The sequence below is a fragment of the Hemitrygon akajei genome, chromosome 9 (assembly GCF_048418815.1).
Source record: "Hemitrygon akajei chromosome 9, sHemAka1.3, whole genome shotgun sequence".
NCBI lineage: Eukaryota > Metazoa > Chordata > Chondrichthyes > Myliobatiformes > Dasyatidae > Hemitrygon > Hemitrygon akajei.
In genome coordinates this window covers 65,389,605-65,404,703 of record NC_133132.1, presented here as the reverse complement: position 1 = coordinate 65,404,703, position 15,099 = coordinate 65,389,605, and the positions used below count along the sequence as shown (strand labels likewise).

The 15,099-nt window shown below is 40.8% G+C and overlaps 1 protein-coding gene across 3 annotated transcripts in view; it reads right to left on the bottom strand.

The window, feature by feature from the left end:
• Window positions 1-15,099, bottom strand: part of LOC140733195 (cullin-9) — a 292,661-nt gene that overhangs the window by 57,047 nt on the left and 220,515 nt on the right. For all 3 annotated transcript variants that reach the window (XM_073056198.1, XM_073056200.1, XM_073056199.1), the window contains 5 exons: window positions 11,876-12,033; window positions 11,053-11,254; window positions 3,069-3,240; window positions 1,247-1,392; window positions 470-599 (listed from right to left, as the gene is read on the bottom strand). In XM_073056198.1, the coding sequence (XP_072912299.1) occupies window positions 470-599; window positions 1,247-1,392; window positions 3,069-3,240; window positions 11,053-11,254; window positions 11,876-12,033 (808 nt within the window). The remainder of the gene's footprint in view (window positions 1-469; window positions 600-1,246; window positions 1,393-3,068; window positions 3,241-11,052; window positions 11,255-11,875; window positions 12,034-15,099) is intronic.

Sequence of the window (15,099 nt, the reverse complement as noted above, 5' to 3'; positions counted from 1 at the left end):
AATGAGATCCCTACTCATGCTTCTAAATTCTAGTGACTACAAACCCATAGCCATCATTCTCTTGAACCTCCTCTGGATCACCTCCATTGCCAGCACATCCTTTCTTAGTTAAGGGGCTCAAAACTGCTCACAATAACTCATCTACATTTTCTTTGCTACAATGCCACACATTTCAAGGGTTTCAGGTACTTACTTATCAATACATATTTCAACACGGGGGGCATTTGGCTCTCACTGCAATTCACGCTGATTCCCTTCCAAGCAACCCCATCATCGCCATTCCTCTTCGTTTGATTTTGCTGTACTCGTATCCATATAGATGACATCTACTCTATCACCCTCATCAACCTGTTACTTGTAAGAAAATGCTTCTCTTATAGAAACATGACACAATTTGTAATAGACTGGAGCAGTAATACCATGACCTATTTTAGTGAGCAATAATTATAGACTTAGGGAATGTACATACCTTTGAGTTTATCTTGATCAGTGACTGGTTGTATAAGGATCTGATTTTCTCCAAATAGAGGTTCTAATGCATGACTGATCAGAATGGGGGACAACCCAGTCAATTTTATAATGTTTTCCATAGAAACTTCCTTGCAGATGAAAATAAAAATATGTATATTATTTGAATGCAAGATTCTTCACAGTTATGCAGCTCATCATGTCCCTGCAATGATCTACAAGTGCTAAGTTGTTTGTTCCGATAACTAACATTTAACTTTTTCCACGATTTACCCGATTCCCTCTTGAAAGTGACATTAAATCCATACACCTTTTTCAGATATGAGCTTTGTAAGCTTCCTATGATGCTCTTGGAAACAAATTTCTCCCCTGCAATTCATATCTCACTCATCCCTGGATCAAAATGGGACACTACCCAGATATGTCCAACTGACACTCCAACTTCCACCTTAAAGGTTTCCACATTCTCTTAATGATGCAATACACAGCTGCAGAGTGCACTATCCACAAGAAATACTGCAGAAACTCATATTTTACCAATCTTTAAAATCAATATTTAAATTCCAGGAAATTAATATCCTGGAACTCAAACTTGGATTTTCAGGTCTTTGTCAAGGTGTCGATCATGAGGCTGCTAAACAAATTCTATATAAAATATAGGAGCAGAAAATGCCAAATTCCTAAATTTTATGGTCTTTAGTTCTAAAGTGAGCACAAATGTAGCACACAACAGCTGGATGGCGCAGCAACTTCAGCATATTGGACCTTCCTGGCTTACCTCCTGTTCATTAAACTGCAGAAGGATGTACATTTGCAGAGTGGACACGTGCAAGGTCAGTGATCCATAGGAGATGACCGCATGCCCCAACCACGTCCATTGTAACCGCCGAGGCTTTGTGCTACTAAACCCATATACATTCTGATCTAGGAACAGAGGGCAAAAAAAATCAGAGTCTGAATTATGTTATCAAGAAACACAGAGTAAGTGAAGCATTAGGTGACCAATTTTGCTCTGCTATTTGATATGATCACCACTGATCTTCTGTCTTATCACTTCCTAATCTGATCCTCAGGTCTCCGAATAATCTTAAACTTAAATACATTCATTAGTTTAGTACAAACACCACAAGCTTACAAGTGGAGAATTCCAAAGATTCATAATCCTAAGAATTTTCCCCCTATATCAATCCTGAAAGACTGAAGGCTAATCCTGAGATTATGCTCCATAGTTCTGGATTCTACAGCCTGAGAAAACAATATTTTAACAAGCACTCTCTAAAAATTTTCCATCTCAATAAGATCATTTCAATAAGCAGACCAAGCTCACTTGATTTCCTCAACAGCTCATACATTATTATTTTTGCACATTGGTAAATTGTCTACATTATCATTCTGTACTTTATTATTAGTTAAATCTGCAGATTGCTAAGTGTGTTTTTAGATGTTCCTGCTGTAATGAAAGAGTTTCCCACTCCGGATCAATCAAGTATTTATTATTATTGTTAACAATTTATTGAATCTATTTTTCATTGATTGCAAAAATTCTTAGTCACTTGCTGGGCACAGAGCTACAAGTTATCAAAGTATTCAAGACAGGAGTGAAAGAACTGCAACTTTCCACAAATGGGAAACAAATCTGAACAGGCATGAAAAAAAAATCACTTCTTGGAACTACTAAGCCAAATTTTTCATCAATACACTGGAGTAAAATAATCTGATGAGTTCTATTTTCATGCAGTATTTATGTTAACTACTTTCATTGCTGTATTAAAGAACCTCAATGTTAATAGTGTGTCCGAACTGCAAGCAGTATCTGCTGAAAAAGTCCAAATTCAAAGTCACTGAGCCAGGCACAAGTGAAAATCTCACCATGGCACCTGGGAAATTTATTAATTCAAATAATAGATTTCAAATCAGCTGACCTCAGTAGCAATAACCACAAAACTGATGATCTGTTATTAAAGCCCAATTGATTCAGTCATAATCTTTTGGGAAAGGAATCTTCTGTCCTTACCTAATGTGGTATTCGTGTGATTAGTGGTTCTAGAAACACAATGTGACTGACTCCTAATTGCCTGCTCAATTCAATCAAAGCTCAATGTAAATCAAAACTCATGGTGCTGTTGGTAATATTTAAGAAGTGGACAGAAGATTGGCTGGTTATCAAAACCAGGATAGACATAATCGAGTATTTCTGATTTGCAAGATGTAACAAGTGATGTTTGCTGCAATTACTGCTTTAGGTAATAAAAACAGGGGTTTTGTTTACCAGATGCAACGTGAAATTTAGAAAAATACTTGAAACTGGCAACAAGGACCAGTAAATAATATGGCATTATACAGTACAGAAAAAGGCCGCTGGCCAGCCATGCCTGTCACCTCTCTGGAAGTAATAATTGCATGTATCCTTCCCTCTCCATGGTGAATGTACTCTTTTTCAAGTATCTTCATCTTATCTCTTGTACCAGACAGCAAAATGTACCATGGCTCTGGGCAGAAGTTCTCAATTCATTTTGCCTTAGTTGCTGAAATTAAGCCCTTTTTTCTTTAGTTATATGTGCAATAGAATTTTTTTACATGACAACATACAGTATACTAACTATGAGCACAGAAGTCAGAAAATTCCTCAAGGAAGTTGCTGAGTGCCGGTGGAAAGTAGGTCTTAGGATCATCTTGATTGCACAGGGGAGATGTAGTCCAACAGCGGGGAGAAAGCACCAGAACTTTCAGATCTGTTTCTTCCTCTGATATGAATGGCTGATCTTCCATCATCTGTATCACAAGAAAGTTCACTGTAAAATGTGAACAAACTACCTACCTTTATACTAGCAATTTCCACACATGTTCAAATGTTCAAAAAGCATATCACTTGCCAAAAAGAGATTTAACATAAAACCATATATTTACAAGGGATGGAACCGTTAAAGTACATAAGGGTCATGAAATAATTACAATACAAAATGCTGAAGGAACTCAGCAAGTCAGGCAGCATCTATGGAGGAGAATAAACAGTCAATATTTTGAGCAAAGGCCCTTCATGGGCGCTGGATAGTATGGGACAGAAGCCAGAATAAAAAGCTGTAGGGAGTGGATGGAGCACATGCTGGCAGGTGATATATAAAACCAAGAGATGGGGGAGGTATTTATGTAGGGGTGTGGGGAATGAAGTAAGCAGCAGGGAGGTGAGAAATGGAAGTAGTAAAGGGTTGAAGAAAGAATCTAGTAGGAGAGAACAATGGACCATGGAAGAAAGGGAAAGAGGAGCATCAAAGGGAGATGGGCAGGTGCATGTGGAGAGAATGGTTCCTATCATGAGTGAGTCTAAGGCCAAAGGGCACAGCCTCAGAATAGAGGGACGTCCATTCACAGCAGAAATGAGAAGGAATTTCTTTAGCCAGAGGGTAGTGAATCGGTGAAATTTATTGCCAATGACAGCTGTGGAAATCAAGTTATGAGTATATTTAAAGCAAAGGATGACAGCTTCTTGGTTAGTCAGGACATCGAAGGTTAGTCATGTTGGTATGGCAGAGCAGACATATGGGGCAAATGGCATAAGCTCTTATGTCTTATTGTTGCTCCTCCAACCGAAGAGTGGCCTAATCTTGGCAGTAGGGGAGGCCATAGACCAACATGTAGGAATGGGAATTGGACTGTATTTTGCTACACCTGCACATTCACCTCCATTCAGGGCCCCAGTCTTTCCAGATGAGGCCACACTTCACCTGTGAATTTGTTGGTGCTGTCTGTATCCGGTGCTCCCAATGCAGCCTCCTCGCGACTTCAATGTACTGTACATTGGGGGACTGCTTTGTCAAGCGCCTTAGCTCCATCCATAAAAAACAGGATTTCACGGAAGCCAACCTGAGCCACTACCAGGTTGGAGGAGCAACACCTCATATTTCATCTGGGGTTTCTCAAACTTCTGGTAATTTTCCCCTCCCCCTTCTCTCATCTTCAATTTCCCCACTCTGGCTCCCCTCTTGCCTCTTCTCTTCATCTACCCATCACCCCTTCTCCTTTCTTTCTCCCATGATTCACTCCTGTCAAGATTCCTCCTTCTCCAGTTCTTTATTTTTTCTACCTATCACCTCCCAGCTTCTTACTTTATCCCTTGTTACATACCCGTGGGTACCTTGTACTTGTCACGTGACAGTGGTGTTGAAGCTATACTGGACCTACGGTAATGGTCTTGTGATGGTGGAGTGACGACATTTTCCCCCCAGTAGAGGTCATGTGACAGTTTTTTCAACAGGGTATAAAAGGAGGGGCAGTTTGTGGCTGGATTTGCCATTTTGACTCCATGCTACTGCGTGGTCCAATATTATGATGCAGTTCCGTTGAAAGGTGGAGTTTTATTTAATGCCTAAAGTTTAAAAGGTAATTGCCGGCAGTTTCTTTATAATACTGCCAGTTAAAAATCAGTGGAGAGTGAAGATCAGAGTTCGGGAGCTAATAGATCGAGGAAAGTCGATTTCGACAGTGAAACAGGTTTGACCTTGTTTGATCCTCATTCGGAAGGAATTTGTTGGCTGGGCCCATGTTAGCCCCTGCGATAAGAGCAGAAAGGGTTGGGTGCACATTCATCAAGGAAAGGTCAGTGCCTTTAAGCCGTTTCATTTTCATCTTCGTAAATTCTCCGGGAAAAGTATAGTTCGACTGGGAACCGCAACAACACGACGTGAAAGAGAATTTAAATCGTCTAAAAAAGTCTCTCCTTTAATGGACTGTAAGCATTTTGAACTTTCGCAGTACTACTTTGAAGAACTGTTTTTGCAGCATTGCTTTAAGAACTGTTTTGGCTTTATCCTTTTAAGATCTGCTCAAGCTGCCACATAGCAGCTGATTTCCAGTTGCGTTAGTCATTTGTTTACTTTTGGGGTTTGTTTTTCAGTGTTTAATAAATGTTTTACCCTGCCTCACTTATAGATTTATTGTTGCTGAATCCGTAACACCCCCCACCTCCACCCAGCTGCTTCACCCATCGTCTTCTAGCTTGTACTACTTCCCATTATTCTTTCTACTTCTCCTTCCTTTCTAGTCCTGATAAAGGGTCTCAGCCTGAAACATTGACTGTTTATTCATTTCCATAGATGCTTCCTGACCACCGAGTTCCAACAGCAATTTGTGTATTGCTTGGATTTCCAGTATCTACAGAATTTTGTGTTCATGAACTCATTTTTATAGCTCAACATTACACAGAATGGTACAGCACAGTATAGGCCCTTTAGTCTACAATGTTGTGTTGACTTCTAAAGCTACTTCAAGATCAATCTAACTCTTTACTCCCACATAGCCCTCCATTTTTCTTTCATCCATATCGCTATATCTGTCGGAATGGTGCTTAACAGCGGCTCCTTTGAGCTCATCTGCTGAAACAGCTTAATTTCTACATTTGCCTTTCTTTTTCCTTTTCAGGGTGGATGGGGTTCTGTCAGAGTTCCTAAACTGGAGTTAATCTCTGACTTCAGTTCTTTGAGCTGGTGGAACCTGCTCCTGGGGGCTCATGACTGACTGCTTTTCGAAATCTCAAGGATGTGGCGTAGAAGACATGCATGCCTTCGGGGTTCTAAGGCTTCATGGCCCTGTGGACAAGCTGATTCTATGCCAGTGTCGCAAAGGAAAACATAACATCAGGAACAGTGGATCAGCTGTCAGAGGCTCTGTATTCGATGAAGCATGTGCTCGCTCTCTCTCGTTGATAGAGGAGTTTGTTGTCAATTCTTGAGTTGGAGAATTCCGAAAAAAGCCACATGGCAGACCTTTTTCCATTGCAAATCAGCGAGTTGCTTTATTATGTCTCCCCTCTCACTGAATGGGGGACACCTCTCTTTCCCTTTATTAAGGAAAGAGAAAGCATGTGGTATGTTGAATTGTAGGGTGAATGATTAATTTTTATTTACTTTACTTAATGAGATACACATGGAAGGAGGCCACACCACCCAGGAATCCCCTGATTTAATCTGAGCCTAATCACAGGACAATTTTACAACAGCCAACTAACCTACCAACCAGCATGTCCATAGACTGTGGGAGGAAACAGGAGCACCCAGAAGAACCCCATGTGGTCCCAGGGGGGAAACCAAACTCCTTACAGGCAGTGGTAGAAACTGAACCTGGATCATCTGTAATGACTAAACTACTGTGCCGCCCCCACTGTTGTACTGCAGATCATGGTCTCTCTTGGGGGCTTTGTGATTGCTTGCTTGGTGGGTGAAATGTGCTGATGCCTTTTTTTGCTGAAGTGGGGTTGAAGCAGGGTTGTTGCTTTGTTGCTGCTTGTGCGTGGGAAGGGGGGCTTTGGGGTTCTTATGTTTTTACTGTCACTCATTCTTTGAGGCAATTGTCCGTTTTTGTGGGTATCTGCAAATAAGAATTTCAGGATGTATATTGCATAATTGCTCTGATATTAAGTGGAACTATTGAGCTATACTGAACTATCTAAGAGTTGCTTAAAATTTTCTCCCTCCATCACCAGCCCTGGCATGGTATACCATGCACTCACCACTCTGTAAAAAACCTACATCTTACATCCCCCCTATACTTTCCTCCAATCACATTAAAAGTATGTCTTCTCATATTAGCTACTGCCACTGGGAGGACACAGCCTGTACACTCTCTACCTCTTATTTCTATGAAGTCTCCTCTCATCCTCCTTCGCTCCAAAGAGAAAACCCCCAGCTCGTACAGCTTTGCTCATAAGACATCATTGTGGTAAGTCTCTGCACTCAGTCTAAAGCTTTCACATCCATCCTATAATGAAACAAGCAGAACTGAACTCAATATTCCAAATATAGTCTAACCAGAGTTTTATAAAGCTGCAACATTACCTTGCAGCTGTTGAACTCAATCCCTCTATAAATGAAGGCCATCACACCACATACCTTCTTCACCAATCAAATTAAATGGCAATTTTGAGTGATCTGTGGATGTGGACCCCAAGATCCCACTGTTCCTCCGCACTGCTAATAATCCTGCCATTAACTTTGTACTCTACCATCAAATTCCACCTTCCAAAGTGTATCTATCACTTCACACGATCTGCATTGAACGCCATCTGCCACTTCTCAGCCCAGCACTTCTACTACTACTACTACTTCTACCACCACCACCTCCAAGGCCAGTCTTTCATGTTGTCCCCAGGTATAGCCCATCTTCTTGGTGTCAGCATCAAGGTCACATTGCCAGGTGATTTTTGGCCAACCTCTCTCCATTTTCCCTTAAGGTTCCACATTAGTGCTTGCTTAACACAGCATGTGTCCTATCCATCCTCAATCTTTTCCTTAATTATTCTTCTGCTGGTAGCTGATGTGTTCTCTGCCATTGATCAGTGTTGCTTAAGACTTAAAGCCGGCAGATCCGCAAGATTTTGCTTAGAGAGCTATCAGTTTGCACTTTCCTGATTAAAGTCTTTGTTGTCCTCCCAAGTCTCTGTCCCGAAAAAAACTGACTTCACATTGGAGTTGAACTTAGTGCGCTGCGACAACTCCTTGAAGCGCCAGATGATCCTGAGCTGGATGAGGCTGCCTAGCTTTACCGATCCCTGCCTTGACATCTGCATCTGTTACACCCTGTCTATCGATGCCACTACCAAGATAGGTGAAGGCTTCTATCTCGTGGACTTCCCTCAAGAATGACTGGGTTGACAGAGGTTGAGTTGATCCTGAGGACTTTAGTTTTCCCTTTGTGGATGTTAAGGCCAACTTGTGTTGGTGGTTGCCAGGTCTGTTGTTTCTTCCCCACCCGCCACAGCAGTTCTGTATTCTATCAATGTCCCACTGTAACCCTCAACAACATTCTTCACTATCCACAACTCCATCTACTAACCCACCCTTCCATTTCCTCATCCAAGTAATTTCTTAAAAATCACAAAAAGCCAGGGTCCCAGAACAGATCCCTGTGGAACACCACAAGTTATGGACCTCCAGGCAGAATATTCTCCCTCTATTCACACGCTCTGCCTTCTGTGGACAACTCAGAATTCACACAGCCAAGTTTTCCTGGTTCCCATAGCTTCTAACTTTCCGATTGAGCCTACCATGGGGAACCTTGCTGAATGTCTTACTAAAATCTATATACATGACATCCATTGCTCTACCTTCATCAATCTGCTTTGTCACCTCTGAAAAAGTCAATCAAACTTGCAAGGCACAAACTGCCTCTCACAAAAACCAGATTGACAATTTCTAATCAGGCTATGCTTTTCCAAATGCTCATAAATCCTATTTCTAAGAATATTCTCCAATAGTTTTCCATGACTGTTGAAAGACTTACTGGTCTATAATTCCCAGGATTATCCCTATTACCTTTCTTGAACAAGAAATAACATTTGCCATGCAACATTCTCTTGATACTATCCTGTGGCCAGTGAAGACACAAAGACCTTTGCCAATGGCTCACCAATCTCTTCCCTTGATGGCCACAATAAACTGAGGTATATCCCATCCAGACTCGGGGACTTATCTACCCTAATGTTTTTTTCTATAAGTTCTAACACTGCCTCTTTCTTAGCCTCGACATCTTCCAGCACATTAGCCTATTCTCATTAGCCTTGATCATTCATGCCAGTCATCTTCCTGTTCTTCATGTATTTGTAGAACACCTTGGGGTATTCCTTAATCTTATTCACCCAGGAATTCTCATGTCACCTTCTAGCTCTCCTAAGTCCTTCCTGGCTACCTTGTAACATTCAAAGGCCCTGTCTGATCTTTGTTTCCTAAATCTTTTAAGTATGCTTCTCTCTTCCTCTTGACTAGATGTTACATCTCTCTAGTCAACCATTATTCTTTCACCCTAGCATCCTTTCCCTGCAACAAACCTATCCAGAACCCTGCAAGTGCTCCCTAAACAACCTGCACATTTTAGTTGTACATTTCCATGAGTCCATCTGTTCCTAATTTATATTCCCAAGTTCCTGCCTAAGAGCATCATAATTATCCCTATCTCAATTAAATACCTTTCCATACCATCTGTTCCTATCCTTGTCCGAGGCTAAGCTAAAGGGTCAAGGAGTTGTGGTCTCTGGCTGAAATGCTCACCCATTGAGAGATCCGTCACCTGAGCAGGTTTATTGCCCAGTAACAGATCCAGTATGGCCTTTCTCTAGTCAGCTTGTCCACATACTGGATCAAGAATCCTTCCTGGACATACCTAACAAATACTGCCCCATCTAAATCTCTTCCACTAGTGAAGTGCCAATTAATATTAGGGAAGTTGAAGTCACTCTTGACAAAATAAAACCCTGTTATTTTTTCACTTTCCAAAATTTGCCTACTGGTTTGCTTATCAGGCTGTTGGGCAACCTATAGAATACTTATGATAGAGCGATTACTCCCTTCCTGTTTCTGACTTCCACCCACACTGTCTAGTAGATGATCCTTTTATAACATTTTCCCTTTCTGCAGCTTTCATACCCACACTGACTAGTATATGACCCCTCTACAACATTCTCCCTTTCTGCAGCGGATTAGCAATGCCACTATCCCACCTCTTCTGGCTCCCATCCTGTTCCTTTTGAGGTATCTAAACCCTGGAGCATCCAGCAGCCTTCTCTGCCCTTCTGACAGCCAAGTCTCTGTAATGACCACAACATTGTAGCTCTAAGTACTGATCCATGCTCTTAAGTTCATCACTCTTCTTACTGATACATTTTGCATTAAACATATTTCAGCCTATCAAACTTCTATGTATTATGCCCTACTTACTGCCTATCCTTCCTGACAGTCTTTCTACACGTTGTATCTACCTTTACACCAACTGCTCCATCATATGACTATCAACTCAGGTTAATCCCACACCCCCCCCCCCCCAACCCCATTGATCTCATTTAAAACTCTCCCCAACAGCTCCAGCAAACCTGCCTGCAAGGACATTGGCCCCTATCAAGTTCAGATGTGACCTGTTCCTTTTGTTCAGGTTATATCTTCCCCAGAAAAAAACCCAATGATCCACAAATCTAAAACCTAGATTTTTATATTCAATGACAACAAAACTCTTTCACTGCTTCTTCCACCTGTACTGCCATCTTCAAAGCTTTATTCAAAAATACCTCCTATTCTCTGTTCTTCAATACGTTATGGTGAAGGATCAAGGCAATCTATTCAGTCAAATTACCATCACTTTAAATTTACATCAGGCCCACTGGAAGCCTCTGATGCTCATAATTATGACATCTCATTGAATCCAGAAGATTCCTTCATGACATTTATAATTTCTTATCTTCTAAGCAGAACACACCAAGCTAAGGTAGCCTAGTAGTCACAGTAAAAACATAAAAGTATGAAAGTCATAAAATACAGGAAATGGCCTTAATAAATATTGCAACAGGAAAACCCCTGAAATAAGTCTGCAATCTAAACTGAAAACACAAGGACAATGCTTAACCTCAAGTTACATTGTTAATGCAGGAGATTTCAATGAAGACAATTTCCATCAAGAACTTCAAGCCATTTCATTCAGCAACGAATGTTCTTAAAGAAATAAAATTAATATACTAAACTGCTACAGATTGGTTTTAAGAGGACCAACCATTACAAAAACTGTTTCCAGTCACTCTTACAAGTGTCAGTTGGACACACAACAACTTACTTCGTCATCCATGCTCTCAAGTTTCCTATCGAGCTGCTGCAGCCTGTAGAGGTGAAACTCCTGCTGTAGATCATCTGACTCAGTGAGATTCTTCAACATCTGTTGAGGGTACCTGCTAGGGAAACAGGTCCCAATATGATCGATCACAGCTCGCTCCAGCCACACTTTGCCCTGGGCCAGTAGCCGATCAGCCAGATAGTACCTATGAAAGAGAAAGACCAGCTCAGAGAGAGAAATAAAAACACAAAAATGGACTTTTGGAGTGGCTGTTAATACTTAATAGTAAAAGCAGGTAAAAGCTCCTCAAATCAATGCAACTCATATGGTAAATGCTCTCCTACAATCCACAACCTCTGTAAGGGTCAGCGGGTATATGGGAACCTCACCCCAGTTCCCCTCCAATTTGCACAAAATCCTGATCTGGAAATCGCTGATGTGAATTCTGATACCCAACTGTGGGAAGACCACAAGGACTGCAGCAGTCCAAGGCAGTGACACACACCTTCTCAAGGGCAGCTAGGAAGGGCAATAAATAGCGATAATGCCAAATCCTAAAAACTAATATTTTAAAAATCCTCTCAATTCAGGGGTCCTCGAACTTTGACCCAGAAACAATTCATTTTAACTGGTTAAAAAAAATCAATTTAGAACGACAAAATTGAAAGTGACAGCATTCTAAACTGATGGTAGCGATTCAGAAGTTGTTGAAGAAACCTTGGCAAATTGCTGCAGCACATCTTCATCTGAGATAGAGATGAGGGCCGTGCAGGAGGGTTGAAGAACCAAATAATAGACCTTCATTTTTATAATCCATACCAATTACCTGTAGAAATGTTCAAAGATGTTAGCAAGTTCGAGTCCTGAAAGAAACAGCATTGGCTCCAAGACTTGCTGCAACTCGTTTAGCGTTTCCACATTACTTATGTTCATTTCACTTTCTTGAATCCGTCGATCAATGTACTGTGCAAATTGCTCACTAACCTGAAGAACAGAGTTACATTTAGAGCAAGATCTTTTACATGAAAGTTGACAACTTTGTTCACATCTCTTCCAGTTTCCTTTACTCCATTCCTGATAGAATGTTCCTTTCCTGACCCCAGTACAAAAATTGGAGATGCATCCCAATGAATTCTTGGCATCCTCCCTTTCATGATCACAGTAAGTCTTCCCAAAGCACATCATTTTCCCTGCAAACTGCTACTGCGGTTTTTTTTTAACACATACCCTGAGTGCAGTAATGCCGCTCAAATCCTAGCCTGTTGCTCAAAACTTTAAACATCTCCTATTAGGATCTCATCCTTAACACAGCAGTGGAATTATTTTCCATCTGTCACAATAATTCAGGATGCACTGGACTTTCTCCTGGTTAAACATGGAATAAACAAATGACTATTTCCATCCCTACTGGTTTTATCCTGCTCCTCTGCCATTTTCACCCAATACCCATGTACTGTTAACAAAATCTGTCTTTGAACATCATTTCTTCTAAATCACAAAGAACTTATTATTCCACCCCTGTAACAGTACTCTACCTGTCAATGGTCCTACCTCAGCTTAAGAGACTCATATAAACCTTACCTAGCTAAGGAACTGAGAATATCAACTCTTACTTACTTACACGTAATTCTTTTATTTATGCATAAGACGTAGCTGTCTCTAGCATCTAAGGCAGAGAAAGTTAGAAATTAACAACACTAGTTGGTCAGATGTATTTTCCTGAAGGACAATAGTGAGAATCTCTTCAAAAACCTTGCACTTTCATAGTTTTCACTACAGATAACAGTTGTCCCCACCTAGGTTTCTTTACTTTCTTGAATTTAAATTTCCTGGCCGTGGCTGGTGAAATTCAAACTCCAATATGTAATTCAATCAATCTAGATACTTGTCCATTAACTTAAGTGGAAAAACCCTTAATAACAACTTTCAGACAGTCCAACAATTCCTTTATTACACATCTTAGCCTTTTAATGATTTCCATATTTCTCCAATTACTTTTCCACCTTCTTTGAGCTCATACACCCAGTTTGCTCTTAGACATCCATTCATTTCCTCAAAAATACCCTATTCTTCAACCTGGCCATCACCCTTTCTTCTCAATAGCATAGTTTTATGTCTAAGCTTTCAGTCATTCCAAATAACATTTTTATCGTCAATTCAGTTGAAACCAATTTCGCAATAAACCAGGAAAACAGATGGTGAAGAATACTGCATACACTGAAAGGAAATGACTTACAAAATATAACTGAAAAAATAATTCTCCAGCAGAGGTAACAAGCACAGCTAAAGTATCTGAGCCTTCAACAGTGGAAGCACAATAGATGTATGTCACTCCAAGATTTTGTGTGACACTACAGAAGGTCAGTGTCACTCTGTCTTTACCAGTGACAGCACAGAGTGTCTTTGGAACGTCAATCTTTATTTTTACCATTAATATTTTTATAAGGGTCCTTCATTTGAGAATACGTCATGCTGTTAGCTGCAGGTTTAGGGTGAAAGGTGATATACTTAAAGGGAGTCTGAGGAGGAACTTCTAAACCTTCTCTCTCAGGTACTAGAATGATAACAACTCATGACTTTCCCAAGTTCTAATGTGTTTACATCCTCGCTTACCATAATTTGTAATACTCCTTATATGCTATCAATCTCCAGAGGAGAGATGTAGAACTGCAGCATTAAAATTTAGAAAAATAATTCATATAATATCAACACACAGAAATTTATTCATTTCTAACCACCAGAACTACTAGTCCAACTCAGCAGAGCAGATTCTGTACATTCACAACATCTTGTTCCCAAGTTTGAGAATCAAGAATTTAAGTAGAAAGGTTTAGGGTGAGAGAGGAGAAAATTAACAGGAACCTAAGGGGCAACTTTCTTTCCAGCCAGAGAGTGGTCAGTATATGGAAGTGGTTGAGGCAAGTACATTAAAAAAAAACTTGGATAGATACATGGATAGAAAATAAATTTAAAGGGATATGGGCCAAATGCAGGCAAGTGGGAGTAGCTGAGATGAATTTTCTTGGTCAACATGGACTTGCTGGGCTAAAAGACCTACTACCATGACTTGATGACATATCTGTAAACTCAGACCTGCAACACATCTCTTCCCGATTTCAGTTTTCTCACATAGGCATTGACTTTTAGTTGCACTGTTTTTACTAATCAAAATAAATGGAGGCTTAATAATAATCCAACATCTGTGAGACCGAGCTGTTCTTAATTGCTATCAATTCTCATCCCTTCACTGAATAAGATTCTGTGAAGTTGAATGGTTGGTAAATATACAGTAGCTGAACAAGTCATGTGTTTTTCAGGGTACAGTAATGCTGGCAAGGTCAGCATTTGATGCCCATTCTTGCCCAGAGTTCCTATAAAGTGATTAGTTGGATGACATTTAAGAGATAAGCATATTTCTTTGGATCCAAAGGCCAAGGCAATAGCAGGAGAAAGAGTTCACAAAACGCGAGCAGGCCAGTCGAGACATTCTGCCACCACAGTTTCTGAAGAGACCTTGGATTGCATAGCAGGACAAAGTGTTCAAAAGAAGCAAGTGAGGGCAGTCAGGGCAAATTGCGCGTCACAGCTCTCATGGCAATGTTGCAGTGTGCGTAATTAGGCACTTGGCAAGTGCCAATAAAAAGTTAGGTTATGTGAATGGACCAATGTTAGAGTGGGGAGTTTAGGGGCTTCAGTGAGGAGAGTAGATTTTCCTTTCTTGCTTTCTATTGCACAATTCGAGCAATGGAGATGCCAGGCAGGGCAGTGAAATACTCTTCTTCAAGGATATGAGAAGACAGAGAGACCTCTGATGACTACACCTGCAAAAAGCGCATCCAGCTGAAGCTTCTTTCAGACTCTGTTAAAGAATTGGAACTGAATCTGGGTGAACTGCAGATTATTTGGGAGGCTGAGGGGTTGATCAGCAGGTCATACAGGGAGATAGGTACACCCAAGGTGCAGGACACAGGTGACTTGGTGAATGTCAGGAGATGGAAAGGGGATAGGCAGCCAGTGCAGAGTACCTCTGTGGGTGTTTCCTTCAAAACA